At 54.3% G+C, this 20,987-nt stretch overlaps 1 protein-coding gene across 2 annotated transcripts in view; it reads right to left on the reverse strand.

The window, feature by feature from the left end:
• Positions 1-20,683, reverse strand: part of PRKAG2 (protein kinase AMP-activated non-catalytic subunit gamma 2) — a 254,783-nt gene extending 234,100 nt beyond the window's left edge. For both annotated transcript variants that reach the window (XM_027574190.2, XM_027574189.2), the window contains exon 1: positions 20,061-20,683. In XM_027574190.2, the coding sequence (XP_027429991.1) occupies positions 20,061-20,174 (114 nt within the window). In that variant the 5' untranslated portion in view covers positions 20,175-20,683. The remainder of the gene's footprint in view (positions 1-20,060) is intronic.
• Positions 20,684-20,987: the final 304 nt, after the last annotated feature.

Genomic DNA, 20,987 nt, shown 5'->3' on the forward strand with positions numbered 1-20,987 from the left:
GTTTCATCATCACTGTCAAACCATTAACCATTAACCCCTGACACCCAAAAGGAAACAGCCTGGGGCACATTCCTGGGGCTCCTGGATGCTGACGAAGCTGGGAGGTCTCAGGTATAAGGATTACCAGGCCGGGTGCTTCTGGAAAGAAGCAGTGAAGCCTCACTTTTCATATATCCTTCTCCAAACCTCACGTCCAAATGTCTTACTCTGTGTATTATTACCTTCTGCAAACTGAGCGCATCTTCAATCCTATCACCTCTGAGATCCACTCGCTCCTCAGATTCCTTGGCTTCCCCAGGGGTGTAGACATGAAGGGGCACTGGGGCCATGCCCTATGTCGGCCCAGGACGGGGGCTGACCTCCACTCCCCTCAGCGGGAGCCCAGGAACAGCAGACACAGCACAGAGAAGCCTTCCCGTGAGCCCCACGTGGGGCGAGACCAAAATGGGAAGTCAGGCCTTGTCCGCCTCCTGCACCCCTCCCTTCCCCTGGTTCTAGAATACCCACTTCAATGCAAACGGTCAATAAATACTGATAATGAGTGGATGGATACCTCAGAACCCAGACACCTGCACAAAGCCTACAGACTGGTAAGTGCCTAAAAAGACACTGGTGGGAGACTGGCCCCCGGGGATGGGAGCGGCTGCAGCCTTAGGAGAGTAACCCCCCCCACGGCAGGAGCCTGGCTGCCCTGCACGTCTGCCATCCCACCGCCGAGCTCAGGGCCAGTCCAGGGCACGCAGGAAGCACTCCATCACTTATCGCGATGCATTAGGGTCATGGGGGTCAGCTTGTGAGAAGAAGGGCTCTGCCCCAGGAGGGCAGATTCCACCCCCAGCCCCACCTGGGGCCCCCACAGGAATGCCATCACCTTGAGCACCCCTGCCCCACAGAAATATGGGAAAGAAGTGGCTCAGATTTTGACCCCCCCCCCGCTTCCTGGAAAGCCAGGGCCCCGGCTCTTCCTCTTCTCCAACTCATGTGGCCCCGACTCAGCATCCACCAGCAGGAGGAGGGACACCGGCCCTCGGTGGGCACCCCAGGAAGGCACGGGCTATCTGGACCATTTGTTCCAGCTCTGGACTAAATTTAATTTCACCCTGAGCATTCCGGGTATACACTGCATCCTCCGGAATCGGGCCTAGGTTAGTGTTTCGGGAATCCCTCACAGAGCTGGCCTCCGGGAGACATGACATGACAACTTTTTAAAAGATAGGTGACAATTGTGACAAGGCTGAAGGGGCTGGCAGCGTGTGGCTCCCCATTCACAGGCCCGCATCTGAGGGGGGTGGGACCCGCAGGGCCGCAGCCCAGCCTCGCAGCAGGAGCCGGAAAAAGGAAGAGAAACACTCAGTTTCAGCCAAGGGGGGGGGGGGGGGACCAAAATGCCAGGGTTGGCAATGAAATAATTTGCAGTTTTGAGCCCTAGCTGTTTAAAAATGATTCTTAGATACTTATTTGTATGTCAATTTCAACAATTTTATATGGTGGATGGACCAGATATTAGGTTGAACTCTAAGATTACCATTCTTGAGGTTAAAAACATGGTCAAATATGGGTTATTTCATTTGGTTAAACCTCATATGATCCACTGCTTTTCACTGCCGAGGACACGGGGCACGGAGATGACAAGGGATGGACGGGACTGAAACCAAGACTTCCCCTCCCGATCCGGGCTCTTCCTGAGAACCCACCACATGGCTTCCGGCCCCTAAACCATGACAGAATCCAGACCCCCTCAAGTCACACACACGGAAACTGTGGCCTCAAGGCCAGGCCCAGCCGCCTGCCCAAGGACACTCCGCTAATCAGCCACAAAACCAAAGCCAAAATCCACTTCTTTTACCCCAGCTCCCTTCTCCTTGTACAACATCACCATGCTGTGCCCAACTCTGATCATAAAGTCCCCCTGTCCCTCTGGCTACTGTCGTTTATTCCTCTAAAGATCATATTTAAAATGAACCTCCAGGGGCCTGGGTGGCTCAGTCGGTGAAGCATCTGCCTTCGGCTCAGGTCATGATCCCAGGGTCCTGGGATTGAGCCCCGCATCGGGCTCCCTGCTCAGTGGGGGGCCTGCTTCTCCTTCTCCCCCCTGCCCGTCCCCCCACCCAGCTCGTGCATGCTCTCTCACACTCTGTCTCTCAAATAAATAAAATCTTTAAAAATAAAATGAACTGAACCTCCAAGCAGTTTGATTCAACTTACAAACTCCAGAAAACTGAACACGGGATAGTCTCTGTCTCCTGGTCTGTGTCCATATGTCTGTATCTATATGACTCTCTCAATCTCCTTCTCTACATACAACACACACACGTGCACACACGTGCATACATGTGACCCTCTAGTGCTTAGGAAGTGCATGCGCCCGTGTTGCCGGCTGTGAGGCTGAGGGCGACATGGTCCTTCACTTTCTCCAGGGCCGTGTGAGGCTTAGGTCCGGGGAGCCCCTGCCCAAAGTGCAGCCCTTCCCGAGAGACTGTGTGCGTCCCCCGGCACGTCCTAGGCCTATGGAGGCAGATTTGGGTGTCCTGAGCAGAAGGACCATGTGAGACGACCATGCAGCCCCCACTTCTGCAAGGGGGAATCTGGCCGGTCAGGGGAGAAAGGACAAGCACCTGATGTTTGAGCCTGAGGGCTCACAGCCATAAAGGCCTCCGAGGATGAAGTCCACAGGGGTTAGGTGACCCCATCTGAGCTTGTACAACTGAGCTGGGACTCATCTCTCCTGGTCCCAGGGGACAGAGCATTTTCACCTAGACACAGGGACTATCAAGGGTCAGAGTCGCCTGTCCTCCGGTTCCAGCTCCTTAGACTGCCAAACCACTGGTTTGAGGGAGATATGAGCACATGGAAGCCCACTGAACCAGGGAACACGCAGGGGCATGCTGCAAGCAAGGACAGAGTTCCAGCAGGGGACAGCCTCTCTGCTCAGCTGGAGATGGCTTGTGCGACCCTGCTCTTCCTGGGCTGAGACCGGGCGCTGGGATCCCAGCCACCTGACTGCACATACTCCACCCCCACCCCCGCCGGCCATGCACCCCACGACCCATGTCCCGCCGGCCAGGCACCCCACTGTCCATGCACCCCACCATCCACACCCCACTGCACGTCTACACCCCAGGGTGCACACTCTACCATCCAAGGAGACAGCAGGAAGATCGGTGCGTGTGGGATGTGCCATCAGGGAAGTGGGGTGGTTGGGAGGAGGGAAGAAAAGGGAGGGCGGAAGTCAAAAGGACCAAGAATGGACCCAGCTCCACACTCCACCTGGCATACAGCCCCGTGGAGATTTGTTTGTTTGCTTGCTTAATTAGAGTTTATCAAAAAAAAAAAGAAGAAAAAAGAATTTATTGAGTCCCAGTGATACTTATTTACAGTTTATCTTCATTACCAAAAGCATGCTGCAATGCAGTAGGACAAAGCACATTATAAGCAGGAACAAGAGCAGCTACAGAAGAACCAAGCAGGGCAGGTCCAGAGTGACGCTGTACCCAGAGCCGTGAGTCCTGGCCTGGCAGACACGGGCCACACATTTGCTCTCACGGCTTCTCCAACATCACAGCCAACAAACGAAGAAGATACTTTAATAATTATAATTCACTCAAGTTTGCTGCATGCCAGGCATTCATGTGATGTCATTTTATTCTCAAAACAGCCCTCAGGTGGGCATTCTTATTGCTGGTTTACAAACCAAGCAACTTAGACTCAGCAGGGCCAAGAGGCTCATCTAGTTAGAGATACAGTAGGTGGAAAACCCAGGTCCCCAGATCTCCTCGTTGTGATCTTTACAAGACCCATAATCTAAGGAGGGGCCCTTGGGAAACACACAGGTGACAGGTGACAGGCAACACCAGCTCCTGGTGTTTGCAGCTCCTGGGCAGGCATTTCTAGAACCTTCTGCGCACACACACACACACACACCCCATTAGGACTTGCAGGGGGAATGAGAAGAAATCTTAACAGGGAAAGATTTTCGGGGCAACCGCACCTGCTTCAAATGTTGGCTTTTCCTCTCACCTGCTGTGTCTCATGGGCAAATCACTCAGTCTCTCTGATCCTCAGCTTCCCCAACTGTAAAAATGGGGGCAGTAACATGAGTCTGACCGAACTGATTAAGAGTTAAGTGACAAAATACATGGTAGAGGCCATCAAAGTGCCCCATAAACACGTATCTCATGCTTTCATTCAAAGATGACCTGACGGTCAGAGGAAAGCAGACAAACCCCACGACACCAGGGCCGTGTCCCCACAGGAACCTGGCTCGCCAGTGCCTCTTGGCGGGTGTGGTCACCAAAGCAAGAGAATTGGGTCAGAAGGCAGGTTTTACAAGCCTGGTGAAACCTAGCTCCAAAGAAACAAAACAAAGGATGAGAAGAGATTTAGGGCAGGCAGACAGAAGAAAATGAAAAAATGAAAAAGAAACACAAAGTGGGAGAGAAAATAGAGCAAAGGAGGGGAAAAAGGGAACGGATGCAAAGAGAAACTACCGGAGGGCAGCCTGAGTCCTGAGCGTCCACCTGCATCTCTCAGCTTTGATAACAAGGGATCCAGATCTTTCATGGATCCAAAGACACCAACCAGGGTCATTTGTGGAAAGCAACATTAGGAAAAGCCCCACGACCCATCAATTCTCAAGTAGCCAAGGAGTGGTCACTGTTGTAAAGCATGTGTGCTGAGGATCAAGAGAGGTCAGGGGTGGAGGCCAAGAAGGTGAGTCAGGGCGCGTCCTGGGCCGAGACAAGAGGCAGGGGAAGGACAGCACCATTTACAAGAGGACACAACAGGTCACTTCCTTTGCCCGGGTGGCATTCAGGACGCGTCTTCTTGCGCCAGCTGGCTCCCTGCTGCAGACCACTGAGGCACACGGGTTCGGCACTGGGGGGCCGCCTGCCGCGGAGAAGCTGTGCCCCAGGGGCCCCGTCAGCAGGCCCAAAGAAAGCCTTCAGTCTCATTCATCTACAGTCAGCCTACAACGATGATTGGAGGTCAACACCCTCATCCCTTCCACACGTGTCCTCGGGGTACACTTTGCCTCCCAGACGTTGGGGCTGTAGTGCTCAGGTGCCAGGCAGCTCCGGCCTGGAGCCTGGCCTCTGTGTGCGTACCTTCCCACCTGTGGAATGGGGACAATAATAGCACTTAACTCCCTTGGCTCAAGTAAGCTGAGGCACATGCATGCTCGGGCATGCCGGCTCAGCGAGTGTGAGCTATTTCTCTTAGCCACGGTTTCTCTTCCTTTCTCCCGAGGCTGACCTTGAGAATCATTTGAGCCAAATGCCACCCAGATGGCCCCGCACAGGGCAGACATGACCGCTCCTTCCACTTTGGATACAACTCCGACCTTTGTTTCTGTCCCCAGGAAGGAATGGGATAGAAGAGACACAGGTTAGCAGGTCTGGCCCTTCAGCTGTTCCTGAAAAGGTCCAGCGTCTGGATGCGCCTTCCGGAGCCCTCCCCGGGAATGAAGGGCTCGTTCCAGCTGCTGGCCGAGCCGCTGGACGGTGGTGCTTGGCTGCCTGCCCCTTGTGAGGAGTGTCTGGGCTGAGGAGGCCACCATGCCCAGGCCCCCGGGCAGCCTTGATCTGATGAATGACTAACTCAGCACAACTCTGAAGCGTCTACTGAGGCCTTCGTGAGACTAGAGCATGCCTCAAGCCCTCCTCCCCTAGTGCTGACGGAAACATCTGCACGCTCATCCCCGTGTCTAAGTCTGCTTATCCAAGAGCCCAACCACGACACATGGGTGTCTTGAGGGACCAGAAAGACCAAGGGGACGTAAATTCCACCGATGAGTCCAGGTGCAGGGGAGGAGGGATCCTCTTCCTGCAAGACTGAGGTACAAACGGCAGGTCCAGCCACCCCTGGCCGCCATCACTCAAGGGGAGTTTTCAAAAGCTCTCGGATCATAGAAACTGAGAGAACCAGAGTCCTCTGAGGAGCGGCTGGATGCAGGCCAGGCCTCTCCCATCTGTCACAGGACAGACTCAGAAAAAGCAGGCCCCTGAGCCTTCCGTGGGGAGAGGACAGTGGGTCTGTGGGTAACGTCACTGTGCCGCCCAGGACCACTGACCCGGGGGACACTGACAACCGGGCTGTGCGAATGCAGGTGGCCACAGGCTGACCAAGCCGTAGTCATCCCTGGCTTCCCTTCCTCTCAACACAAGTCTCGCATGTGGAAAAAGGGGTGACCCAGAGAGCCCCCCTTGGAGATGTGTGATTCTCTAAAGAAAGTAGCCACGGGGGGAGGAACCACTCGTGGCCTCCCGTGGGCAGGCAGGGACCACGGGATTTTCACCCACGTAGCTCACGAAGCTTGACCTGCAGCAGGAGCCGCTGGGAGGGGCTTTCCAGGGGTGACCTGCCAGGCGGCTCGGCCGCCTTCCTGTCCTCGCCTGCTTGAGGCTTTGTCCCCAGAGCTGCCCTTTGCTTTGTCAGAGCCAAGTGGCTTGTTTAACTTCACTCGTCTCCCTCACACTCACTCAGACACCCACCAGCTGGGCGGCCTCACAGAGAGTGAGTCCCCATTTATTCAGCGGGATCACTCCGGGCTCCTCCCGTCTGGCCCCATCAGCCTTCTCAGAACTGTGGGAGGAAGGCATCCTCCCAGCCTCCCAAAGTGACCCCACTGGACCTGCCTGTTCCAGGCGAGAACTTTCTGCGAATGCACCGGGGGTTCATGCACATCGCTGTCGGGGACCAGAAGCAAAATGGGTGGTGAATAACAGCCCAGTCCCCACTTAGACAAGAGGTCATCAGCGATATCAGAGAGAAATCTCTGGTTATGGGACTTGCCCAAGTCAGCAAAGCTGGCGGATGGATGTGGGATTGGAGCTGGACCCTCCCTCCTGCCATGTGGTCAGAGATTCCTTCCACGGTGGCCCCCGGCCCTGGCCTCCTGGGGCTGTGGGCTGGGAGGGACAGCCGACGGCTGGACACCTGCAGTTCGGCAGGTATCACAAAATCAGGGAATGCTGGACCTGGGCCGGGGGGCCCTTCCAGTCCCTGTCAAGGCTCTATCTCCCCATCAGATCCTTCATCCCTCCCTTAAGTAAGAACTGGTCATCAGCAGCCCGTGAGGCTCCCCCAGCCCGGAGAGGTTCGGCCAGGACGGGGGGGAGCCAGGAGGGCAAAAATACAGGCTGCAGAGAGCCCCCCTTTGTTCTTTGTGACAGAGATACACAGCGCTGGCTAAAACCCACCGTCCCTCCCATTCCGCTCCCTGCCTGCACATCCAGGAGGTTCCTCCTTCCCCACGGCCTTCCCACCCCCGCCCCGGCTCTGCTACCACGTCTCCTTCATTCACTCCCTACAGTGTGTTCTAGTCGGTTCCTGTACCAGCAGGAGATGAGAAACAGAAGCCACACAGACTCTATCCCCGAGAGTCACACATGGTGCCCGGGGTCTCGGGGTGCTAGGTGGTGTTGGTCTCAACTCACGGGGGACGAACTGGAAGACACAAGGCAGAGCCCAGCCCACCCCCATCCCCCTGAGGACTAGAGGGGATAGGACTTGGGGGCCTGAGTGCCCCCCCAAAAGCCCCATAACACTCACCCTCTGGAGTCAAGATGCAAAATCCCCGGGAAAGCCCTACTGAATGGCAAATGCCCCACGGGGCTGAGGACAAAAACCAGGTACACCGATTCCCAGCAATGCCAGTTGCTTATTGCCTTCTAGACTCTACTATTCTCACCCGCTGGAGCACTCACACCCCCAGAGCCCGCCGGCCTGTCTCTGTGCAGAGTGACTCTATGGGCCCTGTTGGCTCTGGGGCAGAAGGAGGTGGAGGCAGGCAGGCGGCAGTGTTCTGCTCCCAGGTGGAGCCTGCAGGGTCCACTGCGCCCCACCACCCCAGGCTCTCAGCAAACCCACTCAGGCCTTCCAGTCCCTGCCAGAGGCCAGGTCTAACCACGTTCAGCGAAGGGCTCAACCTCTCAGCCACGGGGGCTCACAGTGGCTTTCACTCTGGGCTCAGGCCCTGGGCCCTGTGGGCCATCGCCCTGTAAATAAGGAAATCTGCAAAAACAAACTTGTAAATGTATTTAGCCAAAGCATTACAAGGGATACAAACAAGTTCCCATTTTAATGTATAATTAAGACTCACCTCCATTGAAAAGAGTAACATTGTCTTACCTGGAGTGGGATGGTGGCGGGCTATATTCTTAGGGGGATCTTTCCCATGGGCCCCTTTACAGGGGACACGACACCAACATTCCCGGGCCACCCCCTTCCTGCTTTTCCCCGTATATCTCATTTCAGTCTCCCCCGAGCCCCGTGCGGTGGGGATTATTTTACCCACCTCTGACAGGTGAGGAGATCGAGGCTCAGAAAATATGGGGAAACTGCCAAGAGACACGGGAGCAAACAGTGACATTAGCATTAGTTGCAACGCTGGCTTGTGACGCCTAGACCTACACCCCCTCAGCACGTCACCCTTCTACAGAGCAGAGGAAACCCAGCATGTCTTCCCTGCTCAGGCGAAGGATTCTGTTCTAGAGACTCTCGCACAATTGACAGTTGGGTCCATGTCGGCCTGGGGGGTGGGTGGATGCTCTCCCCTCCTATGGTTGAGGGCTGTGAGGCCAACCTTGGGTTGACCTTGGGCCAACCATCCCGTCCCTCCCTGCTTTTGATCCACATCTGAGGTCAGTCTAGGAGCTAGACAGGTTTCTAATCAAAGGATTATCATGCCACCTAAAACACCCTGGCATATTTATGATGCTCTTACTAGTCAATTTGCCTGAGCAAAAGCCCAAATAAAACTTTCTTAGGTAGGAGACGAAGAAAAAAAAACTAGTATAATAACATTCCTAAAACTTGCTCTTTTACTGAACCCACAAAACATGGTTTGCCTGAAAATTATTTTTTCATAAGATTTGCAGATAACGGACTCACCCAGATTTTTCAAAATTAGTTCACAGAGTTAACGAAGCATTTAGATTCTCAAAGAATGTCCATACTTATTATTAAGGTTTTATTTATTTGACAGAGAGACGGTGAGAGAGGGAACACAAGCAGGGAGAGTGGGAGAGGGAGAAGCAGGCTTCCCGCCGAGCAGGGAGCCCGATGCGGGGCTTGATCCCAGGACCCTGGGATCATGACCTAAGCTGAAGGCAGACGCTTAACCGACTGAGCCACCCAGGAGCCCCAAGAATGTCCATATTTTCTTCTTTTCCCCCAGTGAGTTGGGCTTTTTACGTTTCCTCACCATCATCATCATCATCATCATCATCATCATCATCATGGAATCGGCCGTGTGGGAGGTGGTTTCCCAGGGCAAGGATATGAAAGGTGTAGATGCACCCCATCCTTGAGGAGCATGTGGTCTCATTAAGGAGACGAAAGTTCGGCCACCCTTGCCCCAATCTGGGACAATGCTGAAGGGCCGTCCCGGTTCCAGAATGTTCCAGCGGGTCAGCGGAGGCCGAATTTTTAGGTGAAGGTAACAAAAATCATGTGAGGGGAGCTCACCATTAAACAAGGAATATAACCAAATAGGTCCATTTGACCTGAAGCTGTTGTACTATGTTTAATACTATTTTATCATGGTAGTAAATTCCACGTCTGCAGGCCAAGCCTACAGAGCTTCGCATCGAGCCTTTCCCGAAAGCTCGTGTTGCCGCATCCAGAGAAGGAGGGAGATGGATGCCGAATGGACAGACTGCAAGCCTGGAGCCAGGGATCCCGCTCTGAAAGGACTATATGCTTCCCGGCTGCCGCCCACAGCCCTTGGTTTTGAGCCACTGTAAACAGAACCGCTTTGAATTTGTTTTCTGCTCTAACACAAGGTGTAGGCATCTCTGGCGGAGAGCAGATGGGCCGGTGGCTCCCCAGAAGCCTTCCCTCCCCTGTAGCCATCAATGCTGCCTGCCCCAACATTCCTCCAGGAGAAAACCCTTGTTGTCCTCTCTGCCTTGCCCCTGGCCAACCCTGTGACCCCTGGCACGTCCCTTCTCCCCCGCAGGCTCCTCGTTATGAGGGATCCCCGGTGAGTCCCACCTTCTCTGGCACCTGGAGGGGAAGTCACCTGGCTGAGGTATTCCCTTAGACCGGTTTGGCACCACTGCCCAGCATTTCCCTCTGTCTGTGAGCTGATAATATCCTATGACCTGTGCCCCACGCGCATTTCGGAATCTCAAAATACACTTAATAAGCAAAGAAGAGAAAAGTGACAAGAAAAGGAGCTTCTCTGTTCTCCTGGCACTGGCTTCGCCCCAGGAGCACACAGCATCTCTGACGCTGGCCTGTCTCCGGCGAGGAAGTGGAAGGCTGGGTGGCACTGTCAAATGCCCGGCGTCGGAAGGACCCCGGCTCCGCGGCTCCTGCCTCACTCACAGCCCCTTCGAAGCCTGCCTGTCCTTCAGGAAGCCCCGCTTCCTGTCATGGTGCCTGAGCCCCACGGAGACCCAGCCTGCAGTCCTCTTCTATATTCTCAGAATATGAGAATTATGCAGGGTCCCCTGGGTGGTCCAGTCCGTTAAGCGTCTGCCTTTTGTCTGCCTCATGACTTGAGCCCATGATCTCAGGGTCGTGGGAACGAGCCCTGTGTCAGGCTCCACACTCGGCGAGGAGTCTGCTTGTCCCCCTCCCTCACTCCTGCCCCCACTCCCACACTCTTTTTTTCGCTCTCACTCTCTCTAAAATAAATAAAATCTTTTTAAAAATTATGTGTATATATGTTATATATTTCTATATGTTATACCGAAATAAGTATGTATTAATTATATAATATGTTATTAAATATCATTAATTACATCACATATAAACCTATTTAAGACGTTAATATATTAATTGTTACACAATGTAATCGAGTAACGTGTTACTAGGTTATATCCATACATAGCTACATTTTAATATGTAATTATGTAACAATGTAATCAACACACTGATCTTATGGAATCTTAATTATTATATACATTATATGTATTTGAAAAAGGGTGAATGTGTGTTGTTTTAAGTCACTATGTTTTAGGGTGTTCTGATATTTGATAGCAAAGGTGAACTGAATGGTGAGAGATGCTCAAGGCTCCTTTGCAGACTCTAAGCCTTATCAAGGAAGGGTTCCAATTGTCCTCTCTGAGCCTTGCACAGTGCCTGGCACACAACATGCCTTCGATAAGTGTCTGCCAACTTAGTAAAAAAAAGCTCTGCAGCTATTTGGCAGAAGACCCAACCTAGGATTTCCCAATTCCTAGTTTAGCACTTATTCTAAGATTCCGTTAATTAAGGAAAAAATGAGAAAGCACTAAAGAGTAAGACTGATGAAGTTATAGAAGGCAGATTATTTATTTTTGAGATGAGAAGGATAAAGAATTGCTTTCAACGACCTTCATCCAATAATTTAGAAGCCACGTAAAGAGTACAGAGACCTAGTCAACCCCAAGGGCAAACCGCTGGAAGGCAGCTGGCCAGACCAGGGGTTTTATCTTCTGTGTGCCCCTCATGGGGGTGGTGTCTGCTCCCACCCAGCCGTCCTCACCTCCCACCCCACGCTGCCTGGACTGGTCACGGGGCATCAGAAGCCAGGGCTGGGATGGGGCCAAGCAGAGACATCAGAAGCCCAATTAAAACACAACCGAGAGTTTTCCAGGCAGGCTGGGCGAGAACAGTTGTGAGGCATGGACAGCCTACGCTCGTTTGTCTGTGGTGAGGCTAGGAACCCTGATAATAAGAGTAACGCTATTTCACGGGCTTGTTTTTGAGATAGAGAGATGGCTTATATAAAAGTACACGTCGGCCACATAGCAAGTGCTCCATCAATATTAGCTAAATCTGATGACAACCATGCCATCCCAGATGGTATCTGATAATCAGTGAGACTGATAAATCATAGCTACTATGAATGAAACTACCCATTGAGGGATGTTTGAATTTGGAGGAGGAACCTCTGGGGTGTTTGTTTACATCATACGCTGTAGACAAGAATGGGGCCAGCTGATGACAGCCTCAAGCCCATGACCCAAAGGCTGTGTGCACGGCCCATGCCGCAAGGCAGCGTGGAATTAGGTGGAGGGTTTCCAGGCCAGCCCAACAGACAGATAGCTGCCAGGCTTCTGGAAGCTGAGCAGGAGACCGAGCTGGGCTACCTGCTCCCTCTCCCCCTGTCTCCACTCTAGGTCCAAGAGAAGGTACTCCGGACAAGCAGGATCCTGGAGCTGCTACCCCAGCTTCATTACACCTCCGTTTTCTCGATGCCCTGCCCAGCCCCACCCACCCTGCTAGGATTTCCAGTCACAGAGAGGAGGGGAAGCACGAGCCAGGTGGACGGCAGAAACCAAGACAGATGGGCAGGCCTTGGGCTACCCTCCCCGGGCAGTGCCGGGGTGTCCTGGCCCCTCGAAGCACCTGCTCACGTGGCTCTACCACGACACGAGTGGTAGTTCTTGGTCTGTTGCCCCAGCGTGCTTTGAAGGCAGGGACCCTGTTGTATTCGATCTCTGAGGCCACCACAACATGGTGCCACAAGCAAGGTGGCTTAAAACAACAGAGCTGTATTTGCTCAAAGTTCCGGAAGGCAGAAGTCCGAAATCAAGGTGTCTGTAGGGCCGTGCTCCCTCCAAATCCTCTAAGGGAGGGTCCACTCTTGCCCCTTTCAGCTTCCAGGGGCCCCAGTGTGCCCTGGCCTGTGGCCGCCCCACTCCAGTCCCTGTCTCTGTCCTCACATGACCTTCCCTCAGTGTCTGTGCCCACATAGCTCTCTGCTTAGAGGGGTACCCGTCATCCTGGACTCAGGGCCCAGCCTAGCGGTCTCACCTTAACTGGGCTAATTATATACACATAGACCCTATTTCCAAATAAGGTCACGTTCACAGGCACCAGGGGTTCGGACTTCAACATACCTTTTGGGGGACATAATTCAACGCCATAACCCTGTTTATCTCTGGATCCTCAGGGCCACCACCTCACCTGGAAAGCAGATATGAGACGGCTGGTCTCCCAGAACTAGCTTTAACCCTGCCTACCTATAAGCATGATGCCCAGCAATTCCCCAGCCCTCTTTTTTCTTTCGAAACGGAGAAGCCGGTGTCCCACTTTCTAAATCCTTCCCTGGCCTGCTGGCATCCTTCCTCCTGCGCGCACCCCCCACCTCCCACCGGGCACAAATAAGGTCCTTCTGGGGCTGCCCTGAGCTGCGCCCCGCAGCAGGCTCAGCCCCTGCTGTGCTTCCCCTCCCCGGGAGGAGGGTAACAGTTGCAGGGCTTCCCAAAGCCTCAGCCTCATGGGAAAAAGGCTGGACCCCGGGGGGTCGCCAAGAGCAAACTGGTCTTTCTTGTATATTCACCAGCAATGTCGCTGCCAGGTCAGAGTATACACCAAAACACAGAGGCCCTGGCAGAAACCCCAAAGCCTGGATGGTATGTGATTGGTCTGTGACAAGCCACGAGCTGGCAGAGAAGGGTTTCCTGTCAACAGGAAGGAAAAGAATGGAGATCAAATTATTTTCAAAGTAGGCAGTGGAAGAGAGAGAGAGAGAGAGAGATTGGGATTAGCCATTCCACTGTGGGCCACACCGGCTGGAGGGCAGGCAGGGCCCCCGAAGACCCAACTGCTTCCTCGGCTCCACTGCACACACTCTGCAGTGGGGAGTCTAAGGGTTCCCCGTGATCAAGCCTCAGGGACACAGCCTGACTTTCATGTGTCTCCTCTGCCCATCTCAGAGCAAGATCCCAGGCAGCCAATCAAGCGAACTGAGGACTCTGCCTCAGCTCTTGCCTGCCCAGCATCTCACTGGCCTTTGTCCTACATTTTAAAAGATTTGACACCATTTTGACATTTGGTTTGGCGTCCTGGCGTTTCAAGATGGGTTGGTCCACCGGCTTGAAAGAAGGAGGAGACAGCTGGTATTTCGTGTGCGATCATATTCACTGTCCAGGGTCAGAGGGAAGATAGCTGGAGGAGAATGGGGAAAAGAGCACCGTATCCTGACCCAGGTCCGAAGAGTGTCCGCTGCCCTGCTCAGTAACCTGAGTCACCCCCATAAAAGTGCAATGGTGCCCAGACACAGAACATCAAGACGGGAAAACCAGAAAAGTAAAAGAAAATAGTCAAGAAACAGCATCATCTAAAAGCACACATATTTGTCAGAATGGTTTTAGGGAATACAGACTGACTTAGAAGTCAGGGGATGAAGTCTGAGTGGGCGAGAAGGTGCTCACAAGTACAAAGTGCCTCCGTGGTCCTCCCATCCACCGAGTGGTTAGGACACTCAGAAGTGTAACCCCTGGCTGGAGATTAGCCATAGAGCATAGCTTTGCTGGGGTTCATCAGAAGAGGGCAGCTCAAAAACCAAAAACAAACAAACAAATACAGGCAGGGAGAGATACTTACCTAGCAATGAGAGTCCTAACAAGGTATGTGGTAAGATGCAATGCTGAGCATACAAACTATATTTGGTGGCTGTTTCTGGCTTTGCTCCCTGACTACTAGAGATGTCCTTTGGGTGAAATAACGATCCGTGATGCCAGTAGTGCTCATTAGGGCAGTAGGCAGTAGTCAGAGCCTGGTTTGCACAAGGGTCTTGAACCCCCTCCACCGACGGATACTAAGAGTGAGAACCGGACAGGACGGGCTGCTCCCCCACGTCATCCAACCACGGGATGGGGGACGTGCTTGTTCTCAGTTGGGCCATTTGTAAGGTGAGGACACAAGAAAAGGGTACCTCCCAGCACTAGGGTACACCCCGAGGCACGGAATGGTGATTCAGCAAATCCCGGAGTTTTGTGCATGCTGTGGTTGTATCATTAGAACTGGTCCATGGAGAGATCCATGAACACTCTGCAGGGTAGAGCCTTCAAAGAAGGGGACTTCTCTATCCATTCTTTTCCTGCCATTTCCCTCCAGAGGCTCAGGGCTGGACTACACCTTACTGGCACTCAGCCAGCATGCTCTGCCCACGCTCTGGGAGGCTGGAGGGCAGGCACTCACCAGTCTGCCATATTCATATCCTGTGAGCTGTGGAGGTGTACCCAGTCCTCACTGATCAACCCTGGAGCCACAGGACAGTTCCAGGGGCTCCATCATCGAGGAGTTTGGCTTGAAGCTTAAAGGTCCCGATATCATACTCTGGGCTCTACAAGAGCTTACGCTCAGGGCGCCCAAGATGCACCAGAGGGCTGAATCAAGAAACACGGCAGTGTGGCCTAACAGGCTAGCCCACACGGGGCTACCCTGGCTGGGGGCTGATTCAGGCTCTCATCTTTATTTGGAAGCCAGCAGTATCCTATGTTTAGTAGCCAAGGACATCTCAATGACAACTGAAAAAGTGCACATGGTAGATAATGATAGATGGATAGAAAAGCAGATACATAAGTAGATGGATGGATGGACAGATGGATGAATGGATACCTAAATAGATAGAAACAACCTTTTGTGACCAGCCAGCTACTCCTGGCTCTATTTTTAGTGTGTCTACAGTGACTGTGAAGGATTTCTGGAGCACCACTCCCAAGAGGCCCAGGGAAATGTGCCTCCTGTCCGTGGTAAATACTGGGCCACTGCCTCAAGCCCAAGCTCCTCTGAGCCTGCCTCAGTGTCCCCAGAGGCTCCTGCAGGGTCCTTCTCTCGGAAGCCCTCCACTCGCCTGTGGCCTCCTGCTCTGTCACTGGCTTGTCAACAGTTCCAAAGACCCACAATATGCTGACCAACAGTCCTCAAGTAAAATACAGCTGCAATATATGAATTTCAGCATTAATAGGGAAGCTGTTTCTTCTGAGACAGAAAAAAAAAAAAAAAAAAAAAGGAAAAGAGCACCCCTGCTCAGGCCAACAGTGTCTCTGGCAAAGTTCTGGCTGAATGCCACACCCAGCTAGGCTTCTAAAGAGCTATTTTCCAAAACCATTCCTACCACCTTCATTGTTATTCCTGCTTTACATTCGGGATGAAGGCTAAGGGAAGAGAACCAGGGCAAGGCACCAACCCACAGTGACTCTAACCAAAGCGCCCATCCCGTTCCTTTAAAGGCCCAGTGCAACCTCAGAGGAGTCCACACTCACCCTTCTGCTTCCTCTCCTGCCTCCCACCTTCCCTTTCCCCTGACAAGACCCGAGAGCGTTTGCCCGGAAAGGCGATCCCAGCTACCTAAGAAAGAGGCTAACACCAAGCCAGGCCCCATCCTCCGTTAGGCCCAACGGCCATTCTCCCTTCGATGAAATTCAATTCATCAGTTACTGCAGTGGCTGATTCCAAGTCCCCATGACCTGCTATAACCCGTAGGCCGGAGGGCCTCCCCTAAAACGGACTCCTCCTTCCTGGTGCCTCAGGGCACAGCAGGTGCTCTTGGTAGCAAGGAGGGTAAAGATGGTTAAGGCGGTCAGAGCCTGGGATGGAGGTCTGCAGGGGTTACAACACCCAACACCCTAGGTCACAGCTCTGTTTATGCACCAGATATGGGGGTAGAGACTGAGGCCAATTGTGTCCAAAAGGGACTTGAACCAATTCAGCGCATAGACAAGCTGTGTGGACACACTAGAGACCTTGAGAAGCCTTTACCCTGCTGGTGGACTGGATGCCACCCAATGACCCACCCACAGGACTGCCAGGGCCATGGTGTCTCAGGAGCCACTCCTCAGAATCCCAAACATCCTTGGAAAGGGCCTTCTCGGGACATCAGGGATGAGCTGGTGCTGGCGCTGAGGAGGTGGACAATTCCCCTTTGATTCACCATGGCTGGGCTTGAACTCCCCACCTCTCCCTTGCCTCCTTACACCAACTACCCTGAAGCCATCAGGTTAACTCAATCCGCGGCTTCCTCCGCATCCATCAGGCACACCGCTCATCCATCCTTCCCGCCAGTGTCTCACGTCTCCTCTCACTAGTCTGCTCCTATCAGTACTGTGTTCGGCCCCTCCAACCCTAATCTCTGGATATTTGCAAGAGCATTTGAGTTGGTCCCCTGGCCACTAGCCCTCCTTCCACGAAGCCACTTTGTGCACTGCTCTAGGGGCTAACTCACATGATGTTGCTTTCATCACCTTTAACTGCTTCTTAACGTGGATTTCGCCCCCAAGACAGCAAGACACTGACTTAGATTCAGCAGTCTGTCCTAGGCAGTGAGGGAATGAGGCAGGAGAGCCAGATGAGCCAGTAAGGGTACACTAATGAATGGACACCAGTGTGGGCAATCCTTCCTGGACATCGCTGGGACCCTCCGGGGCTTCCTGTGGAACACACGGCACTGGGGAATTGGGGAGGCAGGGGCACCTTCCCACCTGCATCCCTCCTTGGTGAGGGTCCCCCCTTAGGGCATAATCCCAATCGCTCACTCCCACCCAGCCTGCACCGGGGCTGAGCAAACTGGCACCATCCGGGAGGAGTCCTTCAAGAAACCCAGAGGCAAACTATGGCGTGGAGCGGAGCTGTCCAGCAAGGCTCCACGAACTCGGGGGGAGCCACGGGGGAGCGGGGCAGGGCATCAAGTGCATCCATGGCAGCTTCCCAGCGCCTTCAGAAGGAAGTCCTCACTCCCCCAGGCTGCCCTCTGGGTAGAGCTGCCAGATAAGAGGCAGGACGCCTGGTTCAGTCGGGATTTCAGGTAACAGTGAAGGATTTTTTCTTACTATCGGTTTTCCCAACGGGTCCAGGGGATATTCATATACAAAAAAAGTTATTCGTTGTTTATCTAAAATTCTACTTTAACTGGTCATTTAATATTTCTCTTTGCTAAACCTGGCAATCTTGCTTCAGAGTCCTCCTTGATCGGGCCCCAATCCATTTCTGAGTACCCTGATTCTCAAACCCTTTCTTCCACGAGAAGGGGCTCTGTGCTGTACCTGAAAGCAGTCATCCAAGCCCCAACTCACGGAGGTGCTCAAGCTGGTTCCCTGGTGGGAGCAACCCAGGTTCTCACACGTGTCTCAGTCCTGCCCACGAGCTCTGGGTCGAATGTCTCTGTGAACACATCAGTCTGCTGTTGCCTCTCCCACTCTCCCCTCTGAGAGCGAGTGCTGCCAGCACCAGTCATCGGATGCCCTTGGGTCATGTGCTAGCATTTGTCCAAATGCCGTATTTTCCCACCTAGAGTATAACTTTCACCTAGCCCGACACAGTGATCGACAGGCCATTACTAGATGGCCAGTGAGAAGACCCCCCCCAGGTCCCACCACCGAATGCAAGCCCTATAAGGAGGGAGACAGAGCCCCTCCCTTGCTCCCCTAGATCTCACCATCAACCAGAGCAGTACACAAATGTTGTGGAATAATTGAGTCAACACCACTTTCGGTAAGGGATGGATCATGCCAGAAGGTTATTTAAAGCAGCCAAAATCATGTCCAGCAAGCAAGAAGGGTGGTCAGAGTAGTCCAGCTACACCGTGGCCTTTCCGCTCTCACAGTGTGGCCCTCTTAGTCCTTTTCTGGGTTCTGGATTTTGTCCCACACTAACCACTACAGCACGCCTCCAGCGACCCCAAGCACGTACCCCACACCATAGTTGGCCTCAGTACAATATGGCCTGACAGTGACCCTTTCTTTTCTCTATGTCTCTCTTTTTAAAACCAGTTGCTCTGACGTCAACTTGATAGTCATACATGTTTATAACGCTTTAAATTTCAAGAGCGTTCCCATGACTTATTTTATTTCACATCTCCACAAGGTAGGCAAAGCAAATTATTATCTCGGACAAATGGGAGAAAGTGAGCGGTAAAAGGCTCCCTCAAAGGGATCACCGCTCCAGGGAGACTTGTAATACCATTGTCTAATTTTTCATTTACAAATATGGCTAAAAAATGGAAACAAGAATAATCCATTCTAAAATAGACTACTTATTCCTGCATATTTGGGCCACCACCCTGGTGGCCCCGCAGCAGCTTGGTTACCTGCTCCCTGAGCTTCCCCCAGCGAGGAAGGGCTGGCTATCTCCTCCCCTCCTCTCAACCAAAGGCTGCTCCCTCCGGTACCCATCAGACCTTCTCCATGAGGGTGTGGGCACACGTGGAAGGGAAAGGAGCTGCATTCAACAGACACGGAAGGGAAGTGCCCCATGGGGTTCAGTGGGAAGTGAGCGGCAAGCAGCCCCACCCCAGTCCTGCCCAGTCGGAGGCGGGCACTCACTGTGGCTTCCACCCCGTGCCCAGGACCATGTCATCCCCACAGAAAGAACAAAACCACATTCTTCATGGAGCCCTCTACTCTTTGCGTACGCGTGTGTCTGTGCGCGTGCATCTGCGTGTAGGTGTGTTTGGACAAACATTCACTTGGTTGGTGGAGGCCAGGGGCGTGACCCAGTTGGGGGTTTCTTTCGGGTGCAGGTAAGGGCTGCGCCGCATGTCCTACCACCTGACTTGTCCACAGGGAAGCTGGGGAAGGCCGCGGGCTACCTGGGTAGGCAAAACCCAGGGTGGGCACACGACCCCGCCCGGCGCTCCCTCGGGATGGACAAAGTCGAGCCGCAGACCGATCGATGTCCCCAAAGTCCGGGCGGGGCTGCCGGCGTGGCCGGGGCTGAAGTTCGAAGCAGCTCTGCATGCGTTAGGGAATCCCGAGTCCCCAAATGCCCGAAATGTGCTCCGGGGGCGGGGGGGGGGGGCGGGCTAAGGGAACGGCTGCAGAGTAGCTCCCCGCCCCGCGCCCAGGCACACCCCGAGGGGAATTGGGGAGGAGGAAGGTCCATTTGGGGGCGCAGCTACACAGCCACACGCCCCCCGACCGCTGTCCCCGCCCACCGCCCCGCCCCTGCGTCCCCGGCAGCCGCGCGCGGCTCCACCTCTCCCGAGCGCAGTCCACACCGTCCTTTTTCAACAAAACAACACTACGCACCGCCCACAGCACCCGCACCGGGCGGGATCCGGGGCTACGCCCAGCCCGCCACCAGCCGCGCCCCGCGCCCCCTCCCGCGTCCCCGCCGCAGTCGGTCGCCAAGCCCCGGCCGCACACAGCTGGGGAGAGAGATGGAGCCTAGGCTCGGCGGCCCAGCTCGACCCTGCGCCCCCACCCATCCCCGAGCGCCCAAAGTGACAGGAGGGGCACGCACGGCGCGCGCGGGGCGTCCCGCGTTAACTGCTTCGGCGCCGGGGCCGACAACGACGCGAGGGTGGGGAGCCGGGGACCGCGCTGCGGGTGGGCACTCACCGGGATGTGCACTCGCAGCGAACGCCTCTTCTGGCTGGGGTTTTTTTTGCCACTGCTCCCACCAGGGCTGGAAACATCTTTCTTCTTCTTGGTGTCCATGGCCGCGCTTCCCATAACTTTAACCAGAAGTTAATTCCGGGTGACTCGTTCCTGCAATTCGGTTCTCTCCTTCCTAGCCCGGCCCCTGCTGTCGGCCTCGAGCCGCGCGCTCTTTATTATTATCCTTCCACCCGAAGACACCGCGTGGGGACTTCCCCGGGGAGGGAAGGAAGGTGGCGCAGGTACCTCGGGCCGCCGCCACTGGGCACGGATGGCGGTCGGCGTGAGCGCGGAGTTTACGTGTCCTCTTCCTCCTTACGGGCTCAGCGGTGCAAAATCAAAGCCAGAGGCTGTCCTGGTTCTGGTGTCTCTCCGGGTTACGCATGGCAGAGGTCTCCCGCTGGGTGACAAAGTTTTCTTCCTTTTGCAAAGCGAAGCAACATTTTCCACCCTCTCAGCTCCTCCCACAGATTCCCGGAGGTAATCTGAAAGGCAGGTGCAAAGTAGAGACAGTAATGTGGAAAACAAGCCTCCCGTGCCTGCGCCGAAGTGGACAATCTGGCGAGAGTGAGACAGTTTGCATGTAAATATAATCCTCGGCCTCAGAATGAACCAGCCGGGAGCCTGGAACTCGGCCCGTCCCCCTTGTGGGCGAGAGGGGGGAGGAGGGAGGAGGAGGCGCAAACGCGAACGCCCCGGGAATTGGGCTCCCGCTCGGCTGCACTCAGAAGTTCTGGCGGCGGCTCGGCTCGCGGGGCCCTGCCAGCCGGAGGGCGCGCCCGCTGCGTCCCTCCGCCGCGCCGCGTCCCGGGGACAGGGAGCCGGCAGTGAGGGGCGGCGCGGCCGGACGCAGACTCGCCGAGCGCGGGGCGGTGGAAGGCCGCGTGC

This window comes from Zalophus californianus, chromosome 12 (assembly GCF_009762305.2).
Source record: "Zalophus californianus isolate mZalCal1 chromosome 12, mZalCal1.pri.v2, whole genome shotgun sequence".
NCBI classification, from domain to species: Eukaryota; Metazoa; Chordata; class Mammalia; order Carnivora; family Otariidae; genus Zalophus; species Zalophus californianus.